Source organism: Rhinolophus hipposideros (assembly GCF_964194185.1).
Source record: "Rhinolophus hipposideros genome assembly, chromosome: 1".
NCBI classification, from domain to species: Eukaryota; Metazoa; Chordata; class Mammalia; order Chiroptera; family Rhinolophidae; genus Rhinolophus; species Rhinolophus hipposideros.
Genome location: NC_138047.1, coordinates 64,515,984 through 64,537,066, shown reverse-complemented (window position 1 = coordinate 64,537,066; position 21,083 = coordinate 64,515,984). Strand labels below are relative to the sequence as shown.

At 36.9% G+C, this 21,083-nt stretch overlaps 1 protein-coding gene across 1 annotated transcript; it reads right to left on the bottom strand.

Moving 5' to 3' along the window:
* Nucleotides 1-6,652: 6,652 nt before the first annotated feature.
* On the bottom strand, nt 6,653-17,120 carry MEPE (matrix extracellular phosphoglycoprotein; the record flags this gene model as incomplete). The annotated part of the gene is made up of 4 exons (XM_081049030.1): nt 6,653-8,128; nt 10,831-10,923; nt 11,884-11,937; nt 17,067-17,120. 4 exons carry the CDS (start codon nt 17,118-17,120, stop codon nt 6,653-6,655), a joined length of 1,677 nt encoding a protein of 558 aa, XP_080905156.1.
* Nucleotides 17,121-21,083: the final 3,963 nt, after the last annotated feature.

Sequence of the window (21,083 nt, the reverse complement as noted above, 5' to 3'; positions counted from 1 at the left end):
CACCTGGAATTTTCCTAAACTACAGATTCCTGAGACCCATCTGAGGCTGGAATCAGAATCTTTGGAGATGGGGCTCCAGGGGTTCTGCCTTATTTTAAAGATCTTAAGGTGACCCTATTGGACCTAGTCTACCACCAACCAGTGTTTGGTATTAACTGCTCTGGAGGCATATTTCGTGTGAAATGAAGCGTCACAGAGGCAAATTTTTGTAAAGTGCAGTATTTACCTACTTGTTCTAAGAACCTGGTTTCAGGCATATGCAACTTAGTGTTGCATCTTTGTATCACTGGTACATAAAATAGGCTTGTCACTGCTAGAATTTACCCTACTGCTATGCCCAAAGACACACAAAAGATGGTTATTTTAATAGTGGTTTCAATAATATCTACTAAAACCTACTTAAATGTTCATCAATAGGGTTTGGCTAAAAAATGACAATAAATTTAAGCAGTGAAATTCTGTGCAAGCATTTAACAAGAATGAGAGTTCTACAAGTGCTGATATCCTAGAGGGATTACGTGACGACAGCAAGTGGTACTTTTAGCAAAGAGGTGATTCTGGTGCAGGTGGTCTGGAGTTGATCTCAGAAACACTGTATTAGTGAGTAGATAGAATAAGGAATGTTTGTCATGTAAGTAATGTTATCATGTAGGTAAGTTATCGTGTGTGTTTATCATGTAAGTCCGTAAGTGGGGCCCAGGGATCTTCATTTTTAACAGGTCACTCAAGTGATTTCAATGTGAGCCAAAGTTTGGAATCTCTAGCACGGACATCTTCCCAGTTACCCTGCAATCAGTCTCCTAGGTGTCCTCTAGACCTATGGCCAGATCTTCCTCAGTGTTCACCTGGCATGGAAGAATGCTTTCAGTTTATGATGGAGAGAGAATATATCCTTGTGGATTACCTCTATCAACAAATGATGGAAATAATCATTTAAAGTGAACTTACAAGACACCCTTCAAACATGGACCTTTAGACAGGCTCTTGTGAAAAAGAACTTGTTGCCAGTGTATAGATGCTTCCTCAGCTCACCACCCTGTGGAAAATGATATGGTGGATATAGAGCTGTGGCAAGCCCTCAGATCACGTATGAATCAGTCATTCTAACAGGATATAACTGCAGCGTATGTCTCTGTGAAAGACAGAACAGAAAGTGTGACAAGGAAACAAAGAGGAACCAAAGGAGCAAGAGTTGAAAGTGTAAAAGGAGCAAAGGTCGCAATGGACAGATCAGAAATGTATTTGCTGCCTTATGTTTCCCAAAGATCTGGGTTCTGGAAAACTGTCCCTGTAGATAGACTTTGCAGTTAGCAGAATTTGTGAGCAATAATCCATGAGTTTGTGATGCTCTCTTATAAAGCCGGCCTTTGTGATCTGTTCAGGGTTGGAGTTCTGTCTTCACAGAGACCTGGTTTGCTGAAAGGAATGAGCCCTTTCCAGGGAAGGACCCTTAGTGGGGCCAGAATATTTTATGACAAGAAGCTGGAGATTGGAGGGGTCAATGAAGATGGAGAACCCAGGTGTGAAAGCCCCCTGGGGACCTTCCCCTCCCCCCACCCCAAGCCTCTCAGCAGCCAATGGAAACTAGTCTCTACTCTGGCTCTACAATATATGGTCTTACAATGATTATGCAGGTCTGAGTAAATGAAGAGGCTTCATTATTTTAGCTGACTCTTGCTTGTTTATCACTTACTGAAAGCATGTGAGAGTAAGCCTTGACTCAGTTTGAATGTATTTCTCTTTCAGAATAATGTTTATAGTCTTTCTGATCATAAAAGAAACGAAAAAGTCAGTATATAAATTTACAAAGAACATAGAAAAACGTGAAGGAAAAAAATCATTCACAGATGCATCACATTTTCTCTTCCAGTCCTTTTTATAAATATGTATTTTATACATTTTTAAAAACCAGGTATCAGACTTTATATTCTGTCTGGTATCCTATTCTGTGAACTTAATGAGTCATTTCACCACATTACTAAATATTTTTAAATTATTTTAAAACTTCATTGTATAATTGTACCATAATTTGTTCGATCTACTATTGAAGGATATTTAGTTTTCCCAGTTTTTATTGATTATAAATTTTTGTTTGTTTTTTAAAATTAAATCTGAATGCCACTGGTATTGCACCATTATTCACAATATTAGCTGTTTTTAAGATATATACTTTTTTATCATTTTTGGAGTATACCACTCCCTGGTATTCCTTGTTTGCTAATAATTTGAAAATCAGAAATGGGTGTTAAGTATTTGAGAATGACATTTTGCATCCTTCCACTTTCTCAGTCCAAAAATTTAAAGTCATGTGTGCCTCTTTTCTTTCTTTTAAACCCTCACACCCAAATCATCAGTACATCTTGTCAGCTCATGCTTCATCACACACACAGAAGCCTACCACTTCTTGTCATCCCTTTCATCTAGATTATCACAGCAGCCTCTGGACCTTACCGGACTTCCACCCTTACCAGCCTACATTCTGTTCTCTGCCACAGTAGCCTGAGTTATTTTTTAAGATAAGTTGGGCCATCCACTTTTTGCTCACAGTCTTCTGTTGGATTTCCCCCTCACGCCTACAAGGCTCTGTCTTCTTTGCCTGATCAAGTGCTTATACTTGATCAGATCTTCTTACCACTCCCCATTGCACATACACTCAAAGCATGTTGGCTTTCCTGCTGTCCTCAGTACACCAGGTAGGACGCTGCCTCAGTGCCTTTACACATGCTGTTCATTCTGCCCAAAATGCTTCCCTCCTTCATGTCCACCTAGCAAGCTCCCTCATCTTCCTCAGAATTCTGCTTGAATGTCACCTCAGTGCAGTCTTCTCTGATCATCCTATTTAAAATGGCAATTCCCATCATCCTTCCCTGCTTTATTTTCTCCATAGCATTTATCACCACCTAACATACTCTCTCTTTATTTTATTTTTGTTTTTGTTTGTTTGTTTGTATCCTGCCTGTCTTTCTCCCATTCGCATGTAAGCTCCACGAAAGCACCCTCAGCACCAATGACAGGATCTGGCACATCGTAGACAGTCAAATGATCTGAACAGAACTCAACTCAACTCTAATATTTGTTGAATGAATGACATTATCTTTTTTTGATGCGAGTGGAGTTACTGATGTGATGTGTTATAGGACTAGATTTCATAACATTAAGCTGTGTTTGTATTTCTAAGATATGCTCTTTTTTGTCATACGGAATAACTCCATAAAAGTATTTTTGCAATTAAACTACTTGGATTTTTCTAATCTATGTTCATAAGTGATGTTTGTATTATGATTTTCTTATTTTGTTCTATTTTTTGGAGGGTTTGATATTAAGGCCATATTAGCTTCATAAAATGAAGTGGGCAGCTTTCCATCTTTTCTATTATTTCAAAACTGCACAGTGTGTGTATCATGCCAATCATCTATTTGTTGAAATTATGAAAGAACACACTAGTAAAACCTGAGGATTTTTTGAGACATGATTTTTTGAGATATAATTTTTGATAACATTTTTCAGTTTGTTTCATGGTTAATGATATATTCAGATTTAAAAATTTTTAGGATTTATATGTTTCCTGAAAAATCTACTTCAAAGAATGTTCTAATTTATAATCATAAAATTGTTTTTGTTGTTAAGCTATATTTTAAATGTCCCTCTATCTGTTGGGATATTCTTATTCTCATTAGCCATTTTCTTCAAATTTTTTATGCTTTCTTTGTTTCTGTGAGATCTTTCAGAGGCTTCTCTAGCTCTAGCTTATTGTTTTAAATAAAAATTGTTAAATTAAAATTGTTTAAATCTACTACTAATCTATTAACCTAACAATAGTAACAGTCTACTTAAAGTTCAAATATAGCAATAACCATATTTCGAAATAGGGAAAATATATGCTGGTGTACTCTATCCTCATGAATGTATAGTGTATCGTTCATTTAATAAAACAGAGTCCAATTGCAGCTCTTTATTATATAAAGTCTAAACCATATATGTTCGTGTGGATTTTCTTGCAGATATTGTGTGAATCCACTCATCATTCTTTTTTTTTCTCGTCTGGGTTTCTGGCCTTGAAATTGTATTGGAGTTTTGTTCTTCATTTTTTCTGGATTTCCTCCTAAGTTTTTTCTAAACCTTTATTACCCACCCTTCCTCTTCTGCTCCCAGTTTTCCTTACTATGACTTTCATACAGACCCATCTATTTCTTCTCCTTTTCCTTTGGGCCATCGAATGCTATATTTTAACACCTAATTCTAGCTATCAGTATCTTGACTAACAGAGTTTACCTTATTAGAAGTTGTTTTTGAAACATGATCTTTTGGGAAAGCACCATAGTGTCTTTGAAGTTAATGCGACCTTGAGCGCCTACGTACATAATTCAAAGCAGGTTCTAAAGACTAAGTGAGGGGCAATGTTAAACTTCTTTTAGGTTATAGCAATAGCCTTTTGGGTGTCTTTATTGCTTGTCTTCAGCCTTCCAACTCCCACTACCCCATCTCACCCATCACCACTTCCCCATTCTATGTTTGAAGTTATCTTTCTTAAGCTCTAAAATACCCACGTAGGTAGTATAATTTATGGTCATCAACTGTCAAGCCCTCATTTGCCTGTTGGAACTTACTACCTGTAGCCCCTCTGAATGTGTAAGTAATGCCTTAAGGAAAATGAGTTTTACTATATCTTTGTTCTTTCCCTTAGCTAGAGTTCATCTCTATCCTCAATTCCTATAGTCACTTTATATTTCTGTTATTGAACTTACCACAGTCTATGTTATATCTTTTGTATACCTTTCAACTTAACTAACTTATCATCTTAATAAGGGTCTGGAGCATCTCCTCTCTTCTTCTTTTGATCCCCATGGAATTTTGTAAAACATGTTCATTCAGTAAGTGTGTATCAATTGAGCTGAATGGTATGCCAAACAAAATCAGATGTCTTGCCCTGACTGGCTGGCGTTGTCGAGAACAGATTTACTAGGAATGCAAAATCAAGGGTAGATATTTACAAGCAGAGAAATCTAGAAGGGAGGGATTGGAGAGAGTAGCAGCAGACATGGGAATAAATACCAGAGCCTGGAGGCTCTTTTGGGGCACAAGGTGGCAGACTATGTCCATTTCAATCACCACGTAACGTATAACGCAGATTTTTGAGGCTGAAATTTTCGGCCCTAGTTTGAAAATCTTTGTTTGTTTATTTATTTATGTATTTTTTAAAGTGAAGCTAGTTGCTTGATGGCTGAAACCTGGTTTTGATGAAAGCGCAGACCCACTGCCTGATGGCAAGGCTGCACCTCCCTAGCTCAGCTTCTTCCACTCTGGACTCACTCTTTCATGTCTGAATCCCATAGTAATGCATTGCGGATGTTGAAACATTGCTAGTGTCCCTTAAATGGATGAAGAAAATTTGAATAAATATGCATGAACACTAAAGCTGGGAGAGAGGAAACAAAATATGACCAGAAAATAGAAACGTCATTTCTCCACTAGATAGCAGAGGACAACAGATGGTCTTGGGAAAGTCCCACCTGTAATTACCTAAAGAAAACATTCATTTTTCTCTTGTAGCTCTTTTTTTCTTTAAAATGCCACGTGTTTTCCATGTGATCAGACCCACATGTACAAGTGTGATATGATATGGGATATAAGTAGCAGGTTGATTTCAATGGATTTAACTGCAATTTAAATTCTGATATAATTTTCTTCACTTCATTAATAGCTTCCAGTTTTGTGTGTGTGTGTGTGTGTGTGTGTGCATGTGTGTGTGTGCTTGCACACACACACATGCATATGCTTGCCAAATTGTCTTTTATAAAAATAACAAAGTACTAGGAATTGTTTATTCTGGAATTCTGATGATGACTAATTTATTAGGTGATATTTGAAGTCTTTTCATTGATACTGATTTCTATTATACCTAAAAGATGGAAATTAAATTAGGAAAAAAAATAATCCTTGCTTTCAGGTTCACTTAGCATTTCTTTCAGGTTCTCTTTGTCTTTTGAAGGAGGTAGAATTGAGAACAGTGATCACATGGAGATTTGTTTCAGGAAATAAAATTTGCCTTATGAGAAGTTATAAGTGTGCAATGGAGGAAAAGAATATAGATGGCTATGAAGCAGGATATCTTTATTAGTCCAGAGGGAGGTCAGAGGCAAAAAGAAATGCTAGCTAACCTAAGCAGAATGGGATGAGGGAATGCTTCCAAGCTTTAATCAGCAGATTAATTTCGTAGCACTGCCTTTGCCAGAGGCAGAACTAATATTATTGCCTCTGAAATGAAGCACCACAGATAACAGACTTTCTTATAGATCATTTATTACAGATTACTAGACGAGAAATTGTGTTTATTTTTATGTCTATAGAGCAACAACGAAGGAAGGCTTTTGTGACATTCATAAACTATTTTTATATGACACCTATTCAAATGTTACCTATTCCATAAGTCCTTGATGAATTTTTTTCCTTAGAAAAAGTCATAGCTTTGAATAGAATTTCATACTATGACCATTAAAAGAGCAACAGTTCTCCCCAGGAGGCCAGGTTTCTTGGCTTACTTAGCTCGCTGCTCTGTCCTTCACCTGCTTTGCTATTAGGTGGCTCTCCTTTACCATCAAATCACAGATGACTATGAATTCCGATCTTTATCCTGCTGGGAATTTCTCATGGACTAGTCACCATCACTCTCGCTCGAACTGCTGCTGTCAGATGATTCACTACTATCCGGCTTTTTAGGAGGCCTAAACCTCCTGTTGGAATGTGTTTTTCTGTAACCCCAGGAGCCTTTCCTTTGTGGCATACCCTTATTCCACGTAGAATTATTTTGTCTGTGGGGTACATGATGATTTTTTCTGCTGTGTGTTGTTAGAGTCTCCTCGTTATTGGGGCCACTGTGGGAACCTATTTCATTTTTAATTTCATTATCAAGACCATGAGAAGGAATAAGCTGGCCCTGACTTTTGCCCTTGCTAGGAAATCTTTGTTTTCCACTTGGGGTCACTTGATTCCTGTTAGAATGCTCTGTGCCTTTGCTACTACTCCCTTTGCCATTTTTTGGAATTTCATTGTGATTAGTACTTTCAGCAACATCACTGCTGCCTTCCTTTCTTTTCTCTTTTGAGGGTACATGAGGGTAATGAAACTCCACTTTCCCTTGGTGAGCATTTTGGCTGCCAGCATCCACTCTGTTTCCTTCTTTTCCAGGGAGTTTCTTAAAATCAGTGCTACCTATGATGTCATTGCTGCCCTCCACTAGGCTTACATCAGCAGTATTTGCCTCTTGTGCTGTCTCACCCCTGGTTCCAGTGGTACTTCTGCCATTTTCTTCTTTCTCTGGGATATCATTATAACCTGGCCCTCCTGCCTCAGGATTAATAGTCTCAGCTTCATTTGGTCCGGGAAACTCTGTTTGAATATCTGTACCTTCTAAATCGGGATCAATAGTTTCTCCTTTACCAGAAATGTCCTTAAAAGGTTGGCCATCTCCACTGAAAGGAGAGATATCATTATCCCCCCTTTCTTGAATATCTGGGTACCCACTGCCTTCAAAATCACTGGGGATTTTTTTAATTTTTTGGAGCTGTTTTAGATAGTCAGTGTTGTCTTGGATATGGTGGATGCTTTTGCTCTTTACTGGAATGTTCTGGGCTTGTGGATCTCTTTGATGATGCTTCTTACCTTTTGATGGGGCTTTAGCATAGTTTGCACTTGCTGGAATTTTGCTTAGAACATTCCTGTGTTTGATCTCTGTTTCTCCTTCCCCCAAGAGTTCGATCACAGCTCCTGGCTCCGTTGTATGTTGCATATTATTTCTGATGAGAACTGCGCCATATTCTTCTTGTTCGTGTATTTTGCTGATAGCATCACCTCCATCCTCAGCCCCATTATTTCCAGTGGATTCAGGATAAGTGTACATCTCTAGGTTATTGTGGGCATTTTCTTTGTTACTAATACTGTTGTCTTCATTCACTGTCTGTCTATTTTCAAAATGATTTTGGAATTTGCTACTTTGGTTATTTTTATTGGCTCCAACAAGGAACAAGTCTTTCTGTCTTTCCTCGACAATGTTTTCTTTAGGTGCTGACTCTTGATTTCTTCTCTTGCCAGAATGGTGAAGGGCAATATTGTCTTTGCTTTTTTCTTCCTGCTAAAGTATAATTTTCAACATAAAGTGATTATTTTATGTTAAATTTTAAAAATCTAATAATTCTTAGGCAATATATATATACATATATGTATACATATACATATATGTGTGTATACATATAAATATATATTATATATATACGGTGCCAAAAAAATGTATACAAGTGGACACTATTCAACGTTGCTCAAGCAGTAGTTCATCATAAATCAGAAGTGTCTGGATGCTGACAGTAACCACTTTGAGCACCTCTTGTAATTACAGAAGTCAAACGTGACTGCATTCATCTTTTGTTATTGGTATATATTGAGTATTACAATTTTAATAGTTTTTTCCTCTCTTAAAATGTGTATACGTTTTTTGGCCCATAGATAGATAGATAGATAGATAGATAGATAGATAGATAGATAGATAGATAGATAGATATCTGATGCTTAATAAAAAGATTCTACTAACTCAATAGAGGTTTGTTGGTAGAGATAATTCTGGAATGGCCAAAGCATTTTTCATGGAGAAAAAAGAATGAGCTTGAAGGATGAGTAAGATTCAGATACATGGAAGAGAAGTACTGAGAATATTTTAAGAATAAGCAGTGTATTCAAATGTTTAGAAACAGGAAATATTTGGATGCTAATTGGAATAAAACTCTAACTTTGGAATAGAGAAATCCTAAAGAAGGGAATAAGAAATAAATTTGGAAATGTAGATTAGGGCCTGATTTTAAAGGAGGATCCAAATTTAAGGAGGGTAGAGTGTGTTCCTCATCTTTTGACTAGTGAGTCTGTGCAAGTGAACATTCTCATAATCTCTCTCTCTCTCTCTCTCTCTCTCTCTCTCTCTCTCTCTCTCTCTTCCTCAACTATAGGGCTGTTCTCCTTTTATACACGTATCTTATTAATCTTGGAAGCAGTGGGGAAATTGTTGAGTCAGCTCACACTTGAGTCTCAAAATAAAAATGGTTTGTGGAAGTGCCCTCTATTCTTATGAAGCTGGCTAATAATAGTATACAAAAGTTCTGACTTTTTAAAGGAGCATTTTTAAGATATAATTTGAAATGATCTATTTGTGGGGGGTATGACATCATTATTCACTAGTCTTTTATTTGGCAGGTATATTCTGAAAATATGTGAGATTTTGATCTAAGGAAAAATATAATAGAAAAAATTTATAGTGAATTATTTCTAAATTATAAAGGATTTTAAGCATTTGACTTATTTTAAGACATTAAATTTTGGAAAAATTTTACATGGACATTTATATTTTCTTTTGCAATCAAGTTTACTTACTCATTGATAATATATCTTTCTGAATTAAGCAAATGCATTAGAAAATCAGTAGATTATAATAATCCCTTCTTAATTTTTTTCCTCTCTACTCTGAAGTAGGAAGTTTTGGTTTACATTTGGTGCTTTGACTGCTTTTAAAACAGTAGCATGTATCCTAAATTGTATAATAAATGTATAATAAATTGTGTGCAAAGACTGAGTAGGGTTCTTTTATAAATGAAAACGTAACACCTTTTAAATCGTGGTGCGTTATGGTCAATTATTTCTGCATTTGCTTATGTTAAGTGATTTCCGATTGCATTGTTGACTATGTGATGATCTGTGTATCAGTTGGTTGCTCTGCTTTCCTCTGCTCTGCTTTTCTATCTTTACGTCTTCGCTTATAATATTCTTTTCATGGAGAATGGCCTCTCCCACCTACTTTTTTGCTCAAATCCTACTCATCCTCCAAGACCCAGCTCAATTATTTCCATTATGTAGCTTTTCCTGAATACCAGACTGGGAATTAATCTTTTTCTACTCCAAGCCCTAAAGCATGACTTTTTGGGGACCACTCACGTAGCACTTTGCACATGTCTTGGGTTATAACGACTTTTGTAAGGACTGTTTGTTTGTTTGTTTGTTTCTAAGATCCTGGAGAGAAAGAATTAAGTTTTCTTAATAGTTTTATCTCACACAGTATCTTGCACAATAGAAAGAGTTCAATTCATATTTGTTACAATAAAACTTTAACAGGCAGTTAGTCCTAGAGATGCATCTAAAGAATATCAAGCTGAACGAAACAACATTCTGAAGGGAAACTACTACTTTCATGAGAAATGAAGCCAGATTTGGAAAAAGTAAATAGTCCTTTTTGCTGATGGCATTTTAAGCTGTTTCCAGCTTTTTGGCCAATGAAGCTGCAAGAAAGGACTGAGTGAAAAGGATTATTGTTCCAGTCCAGTGACAAGGCCCTTATTCTTTCTCTTTGGAGCTTTCTGAAACAGATGGAGTCATCTGTAAAATGAATTTAAGGAACACTGAAATGTGTCACTTTTTAAGCCAAAATGCTTTCTCCTAATAGCCTTTTAATCGTCAGCATTAGAGCATATGGTAGAATATGTCCAGAAAACCTCCTTATAAAAGACCAAACCTTAATCAGAAGCATTAACACAAAAAAATTCATGGGGTCCACCAGGACCACACCTGCCACAGTAGGTCCTGAGGCAGGGCAGGACGAGGGCCAGGGCACGGGTGGCCCTTCTGTATCAGGAAGACTCTGGAACACAGAGTTCCATAGCCACAGAGACACTTGAGGAGCCTAGGACTATGGGAAAGGGACAAAGCCACAAGTCACAGATAGGCTCCGCTATAGTTTCATATAGCGTTAGTCCAGAGTTAGGCTTATCATAAGAATCATTACTCAGAGACTCAGCTTACCTTTATATTAGTTTGATTTTTCCTCCCAGGTGATGTGTAAATATACTTAAAAATATAATACCCATGTTTCTCATGGTGGCCCTTGTATGTTATCTACAAAAACACAACATTATATTAAGATGGGTTTATCCTTTTCTGAGAAGATTTCTGGCTCTCTTTTTGATACTACACGGTACTGTAAAACTTGAGTGAAGGCTAATTCTGCATCTGACAAATGTAGTACTTCCTATAACCACTGGAGGGCGAGTGCCAGCCGGCCCCTGAAGATAGCCACTTGTTCCTTTCTTTTCTGTGTGTCCCTAACTCTGTTTTCCCTAAAGATGACTATCAACTGACTCTCTCTTGCCCAGGGTGTGTCAATTTAATTACCAAATTTCAGTGGAAATGGAACACTTGGAAATATATTCAGGTGGGAAAGGGTGAGGGGATTAGAAGAAAGGTCGATTTTTCCAATATACATGTCTGATGTCAAATTGGCAAAATTCACAGCATGAACATTCAGGCTCTTAAATTTTCAGGTTTTGCCTTTGTAATTTTCAGCTGAGACAGAGAACAGAAGATTGTTAGTTCTTAGAACAGAATTTTTTGAGGCTGCCAAAAGAAACCGTGGCAAGCAGAAGAAAGCTGCAATTTGGTGACATGAAAAGCTGAGGGAACTTATTTAACTTTCTGGATCATATGGGAAACTAACTCCATGTGAACAGAATTCCCCATTAAGACTTGTTAATGCTCTTCCCTCTGTTTTCTCTCTCAGGTATTGCTTTGTTTTTATGTACATATGTGGAAAAATGTTTCCTAATAACAGTAGCCCAGAATTTTTACTCACTTATCCTTGTGAAGGAAGAAATCACATTGAAGAGAAATCTCTGGTTAGAATGCTTTTCTCTTTTCTGTCACACATTGTGTGAATTAAAGTGGCCAAATTATGTTGTGTAATTTTGCCTTTCCATTCTAAGCACACAGGAATATTTTGACAGTTAAAATTTTCCTTTTACTGGCTTTTTCCTTTACAGAGTTAAAATGGATTTATTTGAGAAGAATAATTCTGTTTACCCTCTGTTCTTCCACACAGTCTTGCTTAGTTTTCTCAGTCTGTGGTTTAAATGTCTGCAAGGAAACAAGAAATAAAACTGCACCAAACATTCATTCTTTCGTTCATTTCTTCGAACATTAAATGTTTTGTTTGCTTTTCTCTCACTGGGTTATACTATTCAATGTGAAAAATCATTCTGACCAAAAGAAGATGGACGCACTCACCACATTAACATTTGTTTTCGTTACAAGAAGGTGCTAAGGTTCCTCCCCCAGAGGGAGACAATGTCATCTCCATCACACAACCACATTTAGGAGAATGCCAGGTGAAAAAGCTTGGATGTCATTAGTATCCATTGAAAAAAGCACCCTGGGATTCGTTTAATATCAGTGAACCAAAATCAGAGTTCAGCAATGTGGACTGTATGTGCATTGATTATATAAGTTCAGTAACTGCTATATGAGTTAAGATATACTGCTGCTCATGCAGCAAGAGTAAAATCACAGTCCTGCACGTGAGGGGAAGGACCACACTTAAGGATGGGACTTCTTATTGCCGGTCACCTGGGCAGATATTCTTTCAGGAATTATGGCGTAATATGGAAAATGGCATAGCCTGCAAATTGGGACAAATGCTTTCTCTTGATCTGACATGAAAGGGTCAAGATATCTTGAGGGTTCCTGAGGGCAAGAGGTAGCTATTAAAGTGGAGAAAGGCCAGAAACCAACAAGAAATAGACCCAGTGTGGGGACAGAGCCAGGAGTGAAGTTTCCAGACTCTCGGCCTCACGTGGAAAGATGCTCACTCGGGTAGTAAATGACCATCAACTGTGATTGGATGGCCATCAGCTGTGGCTAGTTGGCTGTCAGCTGTAACCAGTGAGCCATTGGCCACTAATGTAACTGCTGTGGCTACGCTAGCAGAAATATGGGGGCTAGCAAGAAGATGGTGGCTTGCAAGCGGTGCAGTGAGGGTTGCGAACAGTGTGGCTCCTGCTTCCTGTGTCTCCAACCCAGCCACCAGAGAGAATATCGTGGTATGACTCCCCTATCTATGGTTCCGTGAGTGTTCCTTTTTGGCCTCACCATGTCCTGCGTTCTTATGTGGGGAGCAGGACCAGTGACCCCACCTGACACCCTGCATGACACCCAGGCAGCTTGTTCCAGGCTTTTGGGCTAAACTTTAGGTGTCCCAGGAGAGCATGCAGAAGAAGAGAATCCTGTGGCAAGCTTGCCATGGAAGAAACAGATGTAAAGACTCTTTATTTCCAGTATTTTTATTTCCTTATTTACTTTTGAAACTCCTAGGTTATCTCAGATGTGACAAGAAGAACCAATGGGTAGGACTGGTTCATGTTTGAATGTGTGTGCTAAAGTGGAAGCAGGCATCATAAGAAAGAGAAACCCTTAAGGGAGAGATGAAAAAGACCCTATCCACCTAGAGCATGTTCTGCCTGAATAAACCTTAGAGTTCTGTATTTCCTTCCAATAAGATATGAGAAATTGTCCTGCTTGCTTTTAGATACCGTGCATCTGCTCTGCCTGGGATGAGTCCTGCAAATGACATTTCCTGAGCTCGTTTCCCATCTGACTCCGGTGTGGGTTTGGCTGAAGGGAGACGGGACCTGAGACTGGAGGGTAGAAGGAGAAAGAAGCCAAGGTATGTCCTTCCCTGCTCTCTCGGTGTGGCACTGCATCTCTAGGATGGGATGCATCTCCTTTGTGGTCCTAATTCCTGCTACCCCCACGGCACTGGGAACAACACCTCCTTCATTGTTTCTCCAGCCCAAAGCATAGTAGTGGCTTCAATCTTTATGTTGCCTCATGACCCTTGATTTGCCCTTTCTGTTTGTCCTATACTTTACAACTATTCTCTAAATAGAACCCTTCTTACTCAACTTCCTGTCATGGATTTTGTTTTCCTGACTAGATCCAGACTGATAGAATCATCTTAAAAATAAACTCAAAACTTTAGTAAAAGTACCCTATTGGCTGGGCTCCAAGGCAGATCTCCTTCAGATTCCATGCCATTCTAGAAACAATAATAGTTTGTCAATCATAGAAACAGGACAAACTCGTGGTTGCCAGAGGGGTGTGGGTAGGGGTTGGGCAAAATAAGTGAAGGGGATTAAGAAGTACAAACTTCCAGTTATAAAATAAGTCACGGAGATGTAATGTACAGCCTAGAGAATCTAGTCAATAATATTATAATAACTTTGTATGGTGGCAGGTGGTAACTAGACTTGTCCTGGTGATCATTTTGTAACAAATGAAAATATTGAATCACTATGTTACACACCTGAAACTGCTATAATATTGGGTGTCAATTATAATTCAACTTTAAAAAGACAGAAATACATATTAAATAAAAAATGAACTATCATTGGATGGGAATATAGAGGAAGGGATAATATGATACATATTGGTGGTAAGAATGTAAAGACGTATACCATTTGGGGAAGAAAATACGGCAATATCTTTGGAAAAAATAGATATTCTCTTCTATCCAATACTTCTATTCCCAGAAATCTCTCTATTATAGAAATAAAAGTACAACTCTTGCCATAAAAATGAAAGTACAAATTTGTATGAAAAAAAATAGTTTATCAATAACATTTTATATTTATATAGCACTTTACAGTTTGTAAACTGCTTTTATATAAATAATCTCATCTAATTCCCATGTGAGATAGGCAGCAGGAGAAACAGAACACTTACACAGCTGGAAGCAGTAGTAGAAGTAAAGGAGATATTTTGACCTAAATTCTCTGTATCAAAGTCCCAGGGTTAAAAATAATACATTTTTAAATAGCCTAATATATGGAAAAAAAATAATAAGAGGAAATTTACATTAAGTACCTTCAGGCATATCTTATCATTTTATCTTTTATTGTCTTTTTATGATGGTTTTTATTTGATCTTTTGCATATGAATTTAGATCATTGTATCATTTCTCAAAAGTGTCAAAATAGTGAAAACAGATCTGCAAATGGGGCTATAGAAAAGAGAAAACAAAAATGAGTGGGTAGGTATTAATAAAAAAAGAAATGACAGTTTGGGGTATTTGGCATCTTTTACAGAACACACACGCATATTAAAAACATACTTGTTAATATAGAGTAGTTCACAATATAGTTCACAATAATAAATCATGAACTTACAGCAAAGTAACTTATAACAATGTTCTTAGAGTCTAATTGCATGTTGATGAATATTAATTAAATCACATAGCCTGATAATCATCTTTTATTTTCTTCCATTTATAAATTTTGTTTTTGAAGGAAACCAGTACGTCACCCCAAAATATGCCTCTTTGACATAAAAATTATTTTGAACTGAAGGCAATTAAAAATAATAAACAGAAAAAGTTCCCCCTTTTCTGCCTAGAGGCAGGAAATAAGTTCTCCTTTTACTGGAGATAGACTCCTCTTATCAGTCCAGAGATCACACTAGAGTAACCTGCAAACAAACCTTGTTAAACCAATCCTAATCTTCCTGGTTGAGGATAATAAGGATTACTCTAACCTAAACCTTTTGTCTTGTCAGTTCTTTACAAATGTATTGTTTCATTGTGTAAAAGGTGTAAAAGCTTCTTGCTCTGGTCACTTCTGAGTCTTCATTCTCTTGTGAAGGCTCCCATGTACATGTAAAAATTCAGTAACACTTGTATGCTTTTCTCCTGTTCATCTGTCTTTGTCAGTTTAATTTTCAGACCAACCAGGGACCCAAAGAGGGTTGAGAAAAACTTGTCCTTCCTCTACAGTTTGAATTTGGCTTATAATTTCAAAACATATATACTATATGTTTTGTACATATAGCACTAATTTCCGATACCACCAATCTATTATTAAATAATTAGATAATTGCTCAAATGGAATCTATTTATCTGGGAGAAAACACCATTTGTAATTCCAAATTTTATCTCTCTGCCCTTGCTGAGCCTCTTTCATTTGAAATATGCCTTTCTCCCTTCTCCCCCAACACCCACTTGGCAATCCTCCCATGCTTGAATGTGGCCCTGTAATGGAGATGGCATTGTTTCCATCTGGGGAGAAATGCTGGCACCTGCTTTTGGCTAGTGGTCACTGGATTGATGTTGACATAGAGCATTTACTGGAAAATGGTCAGAGAGTGCCAGCTGTTTCTTGGAGTGTGTTGCTGAGAACAGACTCATCCTATACTGGTGGGATTGAGCTGCGTCAGCAAGACCTTCTTGATGCCTAAACGCAGGCGTCTGTGGCCCTGACTGCACTAAGTCGTGTGGATTGGACCTGGCAGATGTCTGTTTTAAGCAGAACAGCCCCCATGGGACTGTTAGAGGCTGTGAACTGAGAAGAGATATGCTTTCCTCAACTTCTGCTGTCCTTACTGTATGATATGGTTGTCAGTGGGTTACCCAACTGGCCACCCACTCATTCAGGACCTATATTTAAGTACTTCTGGCAACAGAATGACCACTTGTTTCCGTGGTTCTCCAACCTAAGAAGTTACTGTGAGAAATTAGAATGCTTTCCAGACATTATCTAATTGGCACTGTGTCTGCATTGCAGACAATATCGGTAACACTCAGCATTTTCACAAGACAATTAGTCACATCCTAAGTACTCATCTGGGTGAATCAGAGAGAAGAAAAGATACAAAAGGAAACTGGAGCTTGATTTGGGTTAAGCTTGGGTGGGTTGGGCACTTCCTCCCACCTTTACTCTCACTGATGAAGAGAAAAATCATTATCTAGCTCTCAGTGTTGGGGTATTGAAAAAATTACATGAAAGTTTGGTCCCTTTGTATTGCCATGTATTTACAAAATTTAGTTGGTTAGCCTTAATCTAGTCAAGTTAATTTTTTCCCCAGTTTTTTTTGTAGAATATTGAAAAGTTCTTTTGATATATTATAACTTGGGTCTCTGAGTATTTACTCATTAGCCTTAGCTGATTTGAAACACTGTGGCTGGCTCTTGGTTTTCTCAAAAGTACTCTTTTTGGTGTTTCTTAAAAGCCAACATGTTGATATCTTGTAATTCAGCTCATGTTTGTTGAAGGCCTCGTTTGTGGAGGCATTGGTGTCAGGTGCTGGCTGCTTTCTTTCTGCTTGGTCTTTTATTATACTGAACTACAGAAGTGTTAACTAATTTGAAAAGACATTGCTTAAAAGAAGCAAGAGAGCAAGAGATTATATGACGCATAACTGAATTTTTAAATGCTTACCGGTGCTGCCCAGGTCAGACTGAAAAGGAGCAGTTCCAAACAGACAATGTGCATCTTTGAGAATCTCTGTAAAAAGACAATAATATTTCACCCTAAAGCATTGCCAGTTATGAACTGCAGCCATAAAAATAAATAAAACACAAAAGTATATACAAACTTCTTTTTCCCTAGCAGTCCTTTTGTTTAAAAAAACAAATAAATAAAAGCCTATACATAATTTATTTATACCCAAGTGTGAATACTTCAATGTAAGTGCTTCCATATGTCTAATTATTTCAATGTGAAAATGAAAATTGTTCAATATTATTAAAAGAATGAAGTCAGTTGGTAGAAATGTGTTTTGTAGCAATATTTATTTGCTCTGTTGTCGGCCCAAACTTTTCCCTTTTGTCTTTACACAAAGAGGTTTAATTTAATTATTTATATTATTCATAATAACGTTAACTTAGTATAGCAGATCATGACATATTTTTTAAACAAGTTACCAGGGTAACAGACTCCACTGTGAGGAATATAATCTTGGCTGCTACCAGGCTGGTGCCCTAATACATGTCCTTATATTCATTAACAATGTGTCTGAGTTCGTAGCCATCCATAGAATGGAGGGTAAAACAATTTATGTAATATAGTAATAACTAAAACTAATTGAATACTAAAATGAGCCAAGCACTGTTCTAACATTTTTACACATATTCAATTAACTGAGCCTCATAACAACCTTTATGAGTTAGGTGGTATTATTATTTCTGTTTTATAGATTAGGAAATAGACACAGAAAGTCAAATAATTTGTCCCAGAATTCCCATGTCTTAAGAGGCAGAACTGGGGTTAGTAAAGCAGGCAATGTAGCTAGAGAGCCAGTGTTTTTCATGAAGACTCTATGCCACCTGGAATGTTTCTACTCCTCTATCTTATTACAGAAAAATATATATAGTTATTTAAAAGCAAATTGTATTTGATATTGGGCTCAACAAAATTATGTTTAGAACATTAACATTTAGCTATGTATAAAGTTATATGTATATCCTTTGGTAAATATAGTAACAGGGGCTAATGAGCTCACTTAAGTGGCCATTAGATTGAAAAAAATGTCAAAATAACCTTGGTTTACTAATCTATTGGTTTTAATGAACATTAAATAGTTTACTAACTACCACACAGATACATAGCATCCAATATGAGAATAAAAAATTTAGACCAATCTTTGAGATTACTTGGGGAAAATCACCTTTAACAGGAAAAATAATCTAAATACTGTTGCAATCTTTAAACATTTCAAGGTAAAACATTTTATTTGTAGAAATAAATATAACTATTAAATATATTCTAAAAATCTAAGCTATTCTCTGCTAAATTAATACAATTTTAAGAATCTTAATTCTGACTGTAACTTAGCCATCCAAGCATTTTAGAGATTAGGACAATAAAAATCATTTATTAAAGGACTTAATGCTGAGAAATATTAGCACAGATGATATTACACAGATGAGGGTGGGAAGTATGAATCTGATCACATTATCCTTATTCTGATTTATAAGTGAAGGTATAAAGTAAAATTAGAGTCTTTGAGTTTTTGTGGATCTTGATAATGCTGACAGTCAACTCAAAGAAGAAATTGCCCCAAACCATCAATTTTAGTTGATAATTTCTAGAGCTTGGTAACACACTTGCTGTTTTATAAAACAAAGCACTAAATATTACACAGTTGTGTTCAGTAGTGAACACTTACAATTTGCGTTTATTTTCAAAAGCAATCTCCCTACTTGGATGGTATGCATACTGAAAATGAAAACAATTGTATTATAAATTGTTTGCTATCAAGAACATCAAGAAAGTCAAATTACCTGGTATCTGTTATCTTCAGAATACCTGGCTTCTTCTGCAGGATTAGCAGTGTCTGGGCATTTTGCTGAAATTTAAAGTTTTTAGAGTTCCCAATGGCCAATCAGCATTGGCTCACCTAGCACTAGCACAAACAATTTGTTACCAGTGCCCACAGATAACCATAGGGGGCAAAGTAATTTTAATCTAAAAATGTTTTTGTGGTGGAAAGCTGCTATCAAATGTTCCAGAAAGTGGGATAAACAGAAAATATAAATACCTCAGTTTGGTATATCATGTTGTCAGATAATTAAAATTGATTTTAGAACTATTAATTGGGACTAACTGAATAACTAACAAGTTTATAAGTGAAAAACATTTTAGCTACCATTTTATGTAGAAAGTTTATAATTTAAACTTTGTCTGTTTCAACTCAGCAAAATATAACAAAAATGTATTGAGTGCCTGTTATGTGACAGGCATTGGGGAACCAGCAGTGAACAAAACAGGTAGAAAAAAATTCCTGCTTTTGTGGAGTTTATAATCTGATGGGGAGACAGACAATAAACAGGATAAATATCCTATTTTCCCGAAAATAAGACCTAGCCAGACAATCAGCTCTAATGCGTCTTTTGGAGCAAAAATTAATAGAAGATCCGGTCTTATAGTACATTATATTAGATAAGACCCGGTCTTATATAAAATAAAAATATATAAAATAAGACCGGGTCTTATATTAATTTTTACTCCAAAAGATACATTAGAACTGATTGTCTGGCTAGGTCTTATTTGGGGGGAAACACGGTAAGTAAAATATATTGTGTTAGTGACACAGACTTAGTCTCAGAAGAAAAAAATACTGCAGGGAGTGGAGGGAGACATGAGGTGAAAAATTTAGGTAGGGAGTCCTGGGAAGGGGTCATTGAGAGAGTGACTCTTGAGTAAGGACTTGTAGATATATGACTACCCAAGGGGAGAACAGTCTAGGCAGAGGGAAAAGGAGAGCCCCAGAGACAAGCACTTGCTGGCTTGTTCCAGAAACAAAGAGGTCAGTTTGACTGAAGGGACTGATGAGGGGAATAATAGGAAATGAGGTCAAAAAGGTATCAGATGGTAGGTAATATAAAGCCTGTGTATCCTCACAAGTTTTGGCTTTACCCTGAGTGAGAAAGAAGTCCTTGGAGATTTGGGCAGAGGAGTGACCGATGGAGCAACTGAAGTAGGAAATGGCCGAGGCTGGCTAGGAAGCTCTTTAGGTAATCTGAGGAAGAGATGACTGGGACTTGAACCAGAGCAGTGGCAGAAGGGATAGGGAGAAGTGGTGATGTTTTGAATATATATTGAAAGTTAAGCCAATAAAATTTGCTGTTGTATGAGATGTAGGTTGTGATAGAAAATCCAGAATGAAGGTCAACGCCAAGTTTTTGTTTTAGCTTTGAGCAACTGGAAGAATAAAGCTGCCTTTTATTACTGAAGAAGGAGTGTTTTGGGATAAATATTGAGGCTTCGAGTTTGGATATGAATGTTATAAAGTGGTCGATTTAGGACATTGACTTTCTGAATGGGTGGACATAGCACGCCATATTAGAATAAGCCTTTCTAAGGCAATTGCCTGCCCTTTTATTTTGCCCAATCTGGCTGCCAGTATTTGATCATAATATTTCAGGAGGTTCCATTCAGTCTAAAAAGATTTTTTTTAATTAAAAGTTATTGGGGTGACAATGGTTAGTAACATTACATAGGTTTCAGGTATACAATTCTGTAATATGTCATCTATATATCACATTGTATGTTTACCACCCAGAGTCGGTTCTCCTTCCATCACCATACATTTGACCCCCTTTACCCTGAGAGAAACAAAGGAACAAGACAAATAAATAAAGAAACAAAAACTCATGGACACACCACCTCAGGGATGATGTAGATGCCTGATCACTGCACTGTATACCTGAAGCTGAACAATAATGAATGCCAACTATAATTTTATATATATATATACGTGTATATGTATATATATATATATGTATGTATATACTTATGAGAAGCGGAGTACAGCATTAGGAATAGAGACAGTGGAAATGTAATGGCTGTGTGTGATGTCAGAGGGATAGTGGATGGGGGGAGAGGGGTTCACACAGTGTGAGGGATATAAATGATATACGTCTAAGTATTACTTTGTCTTGTGCACCTGAAACT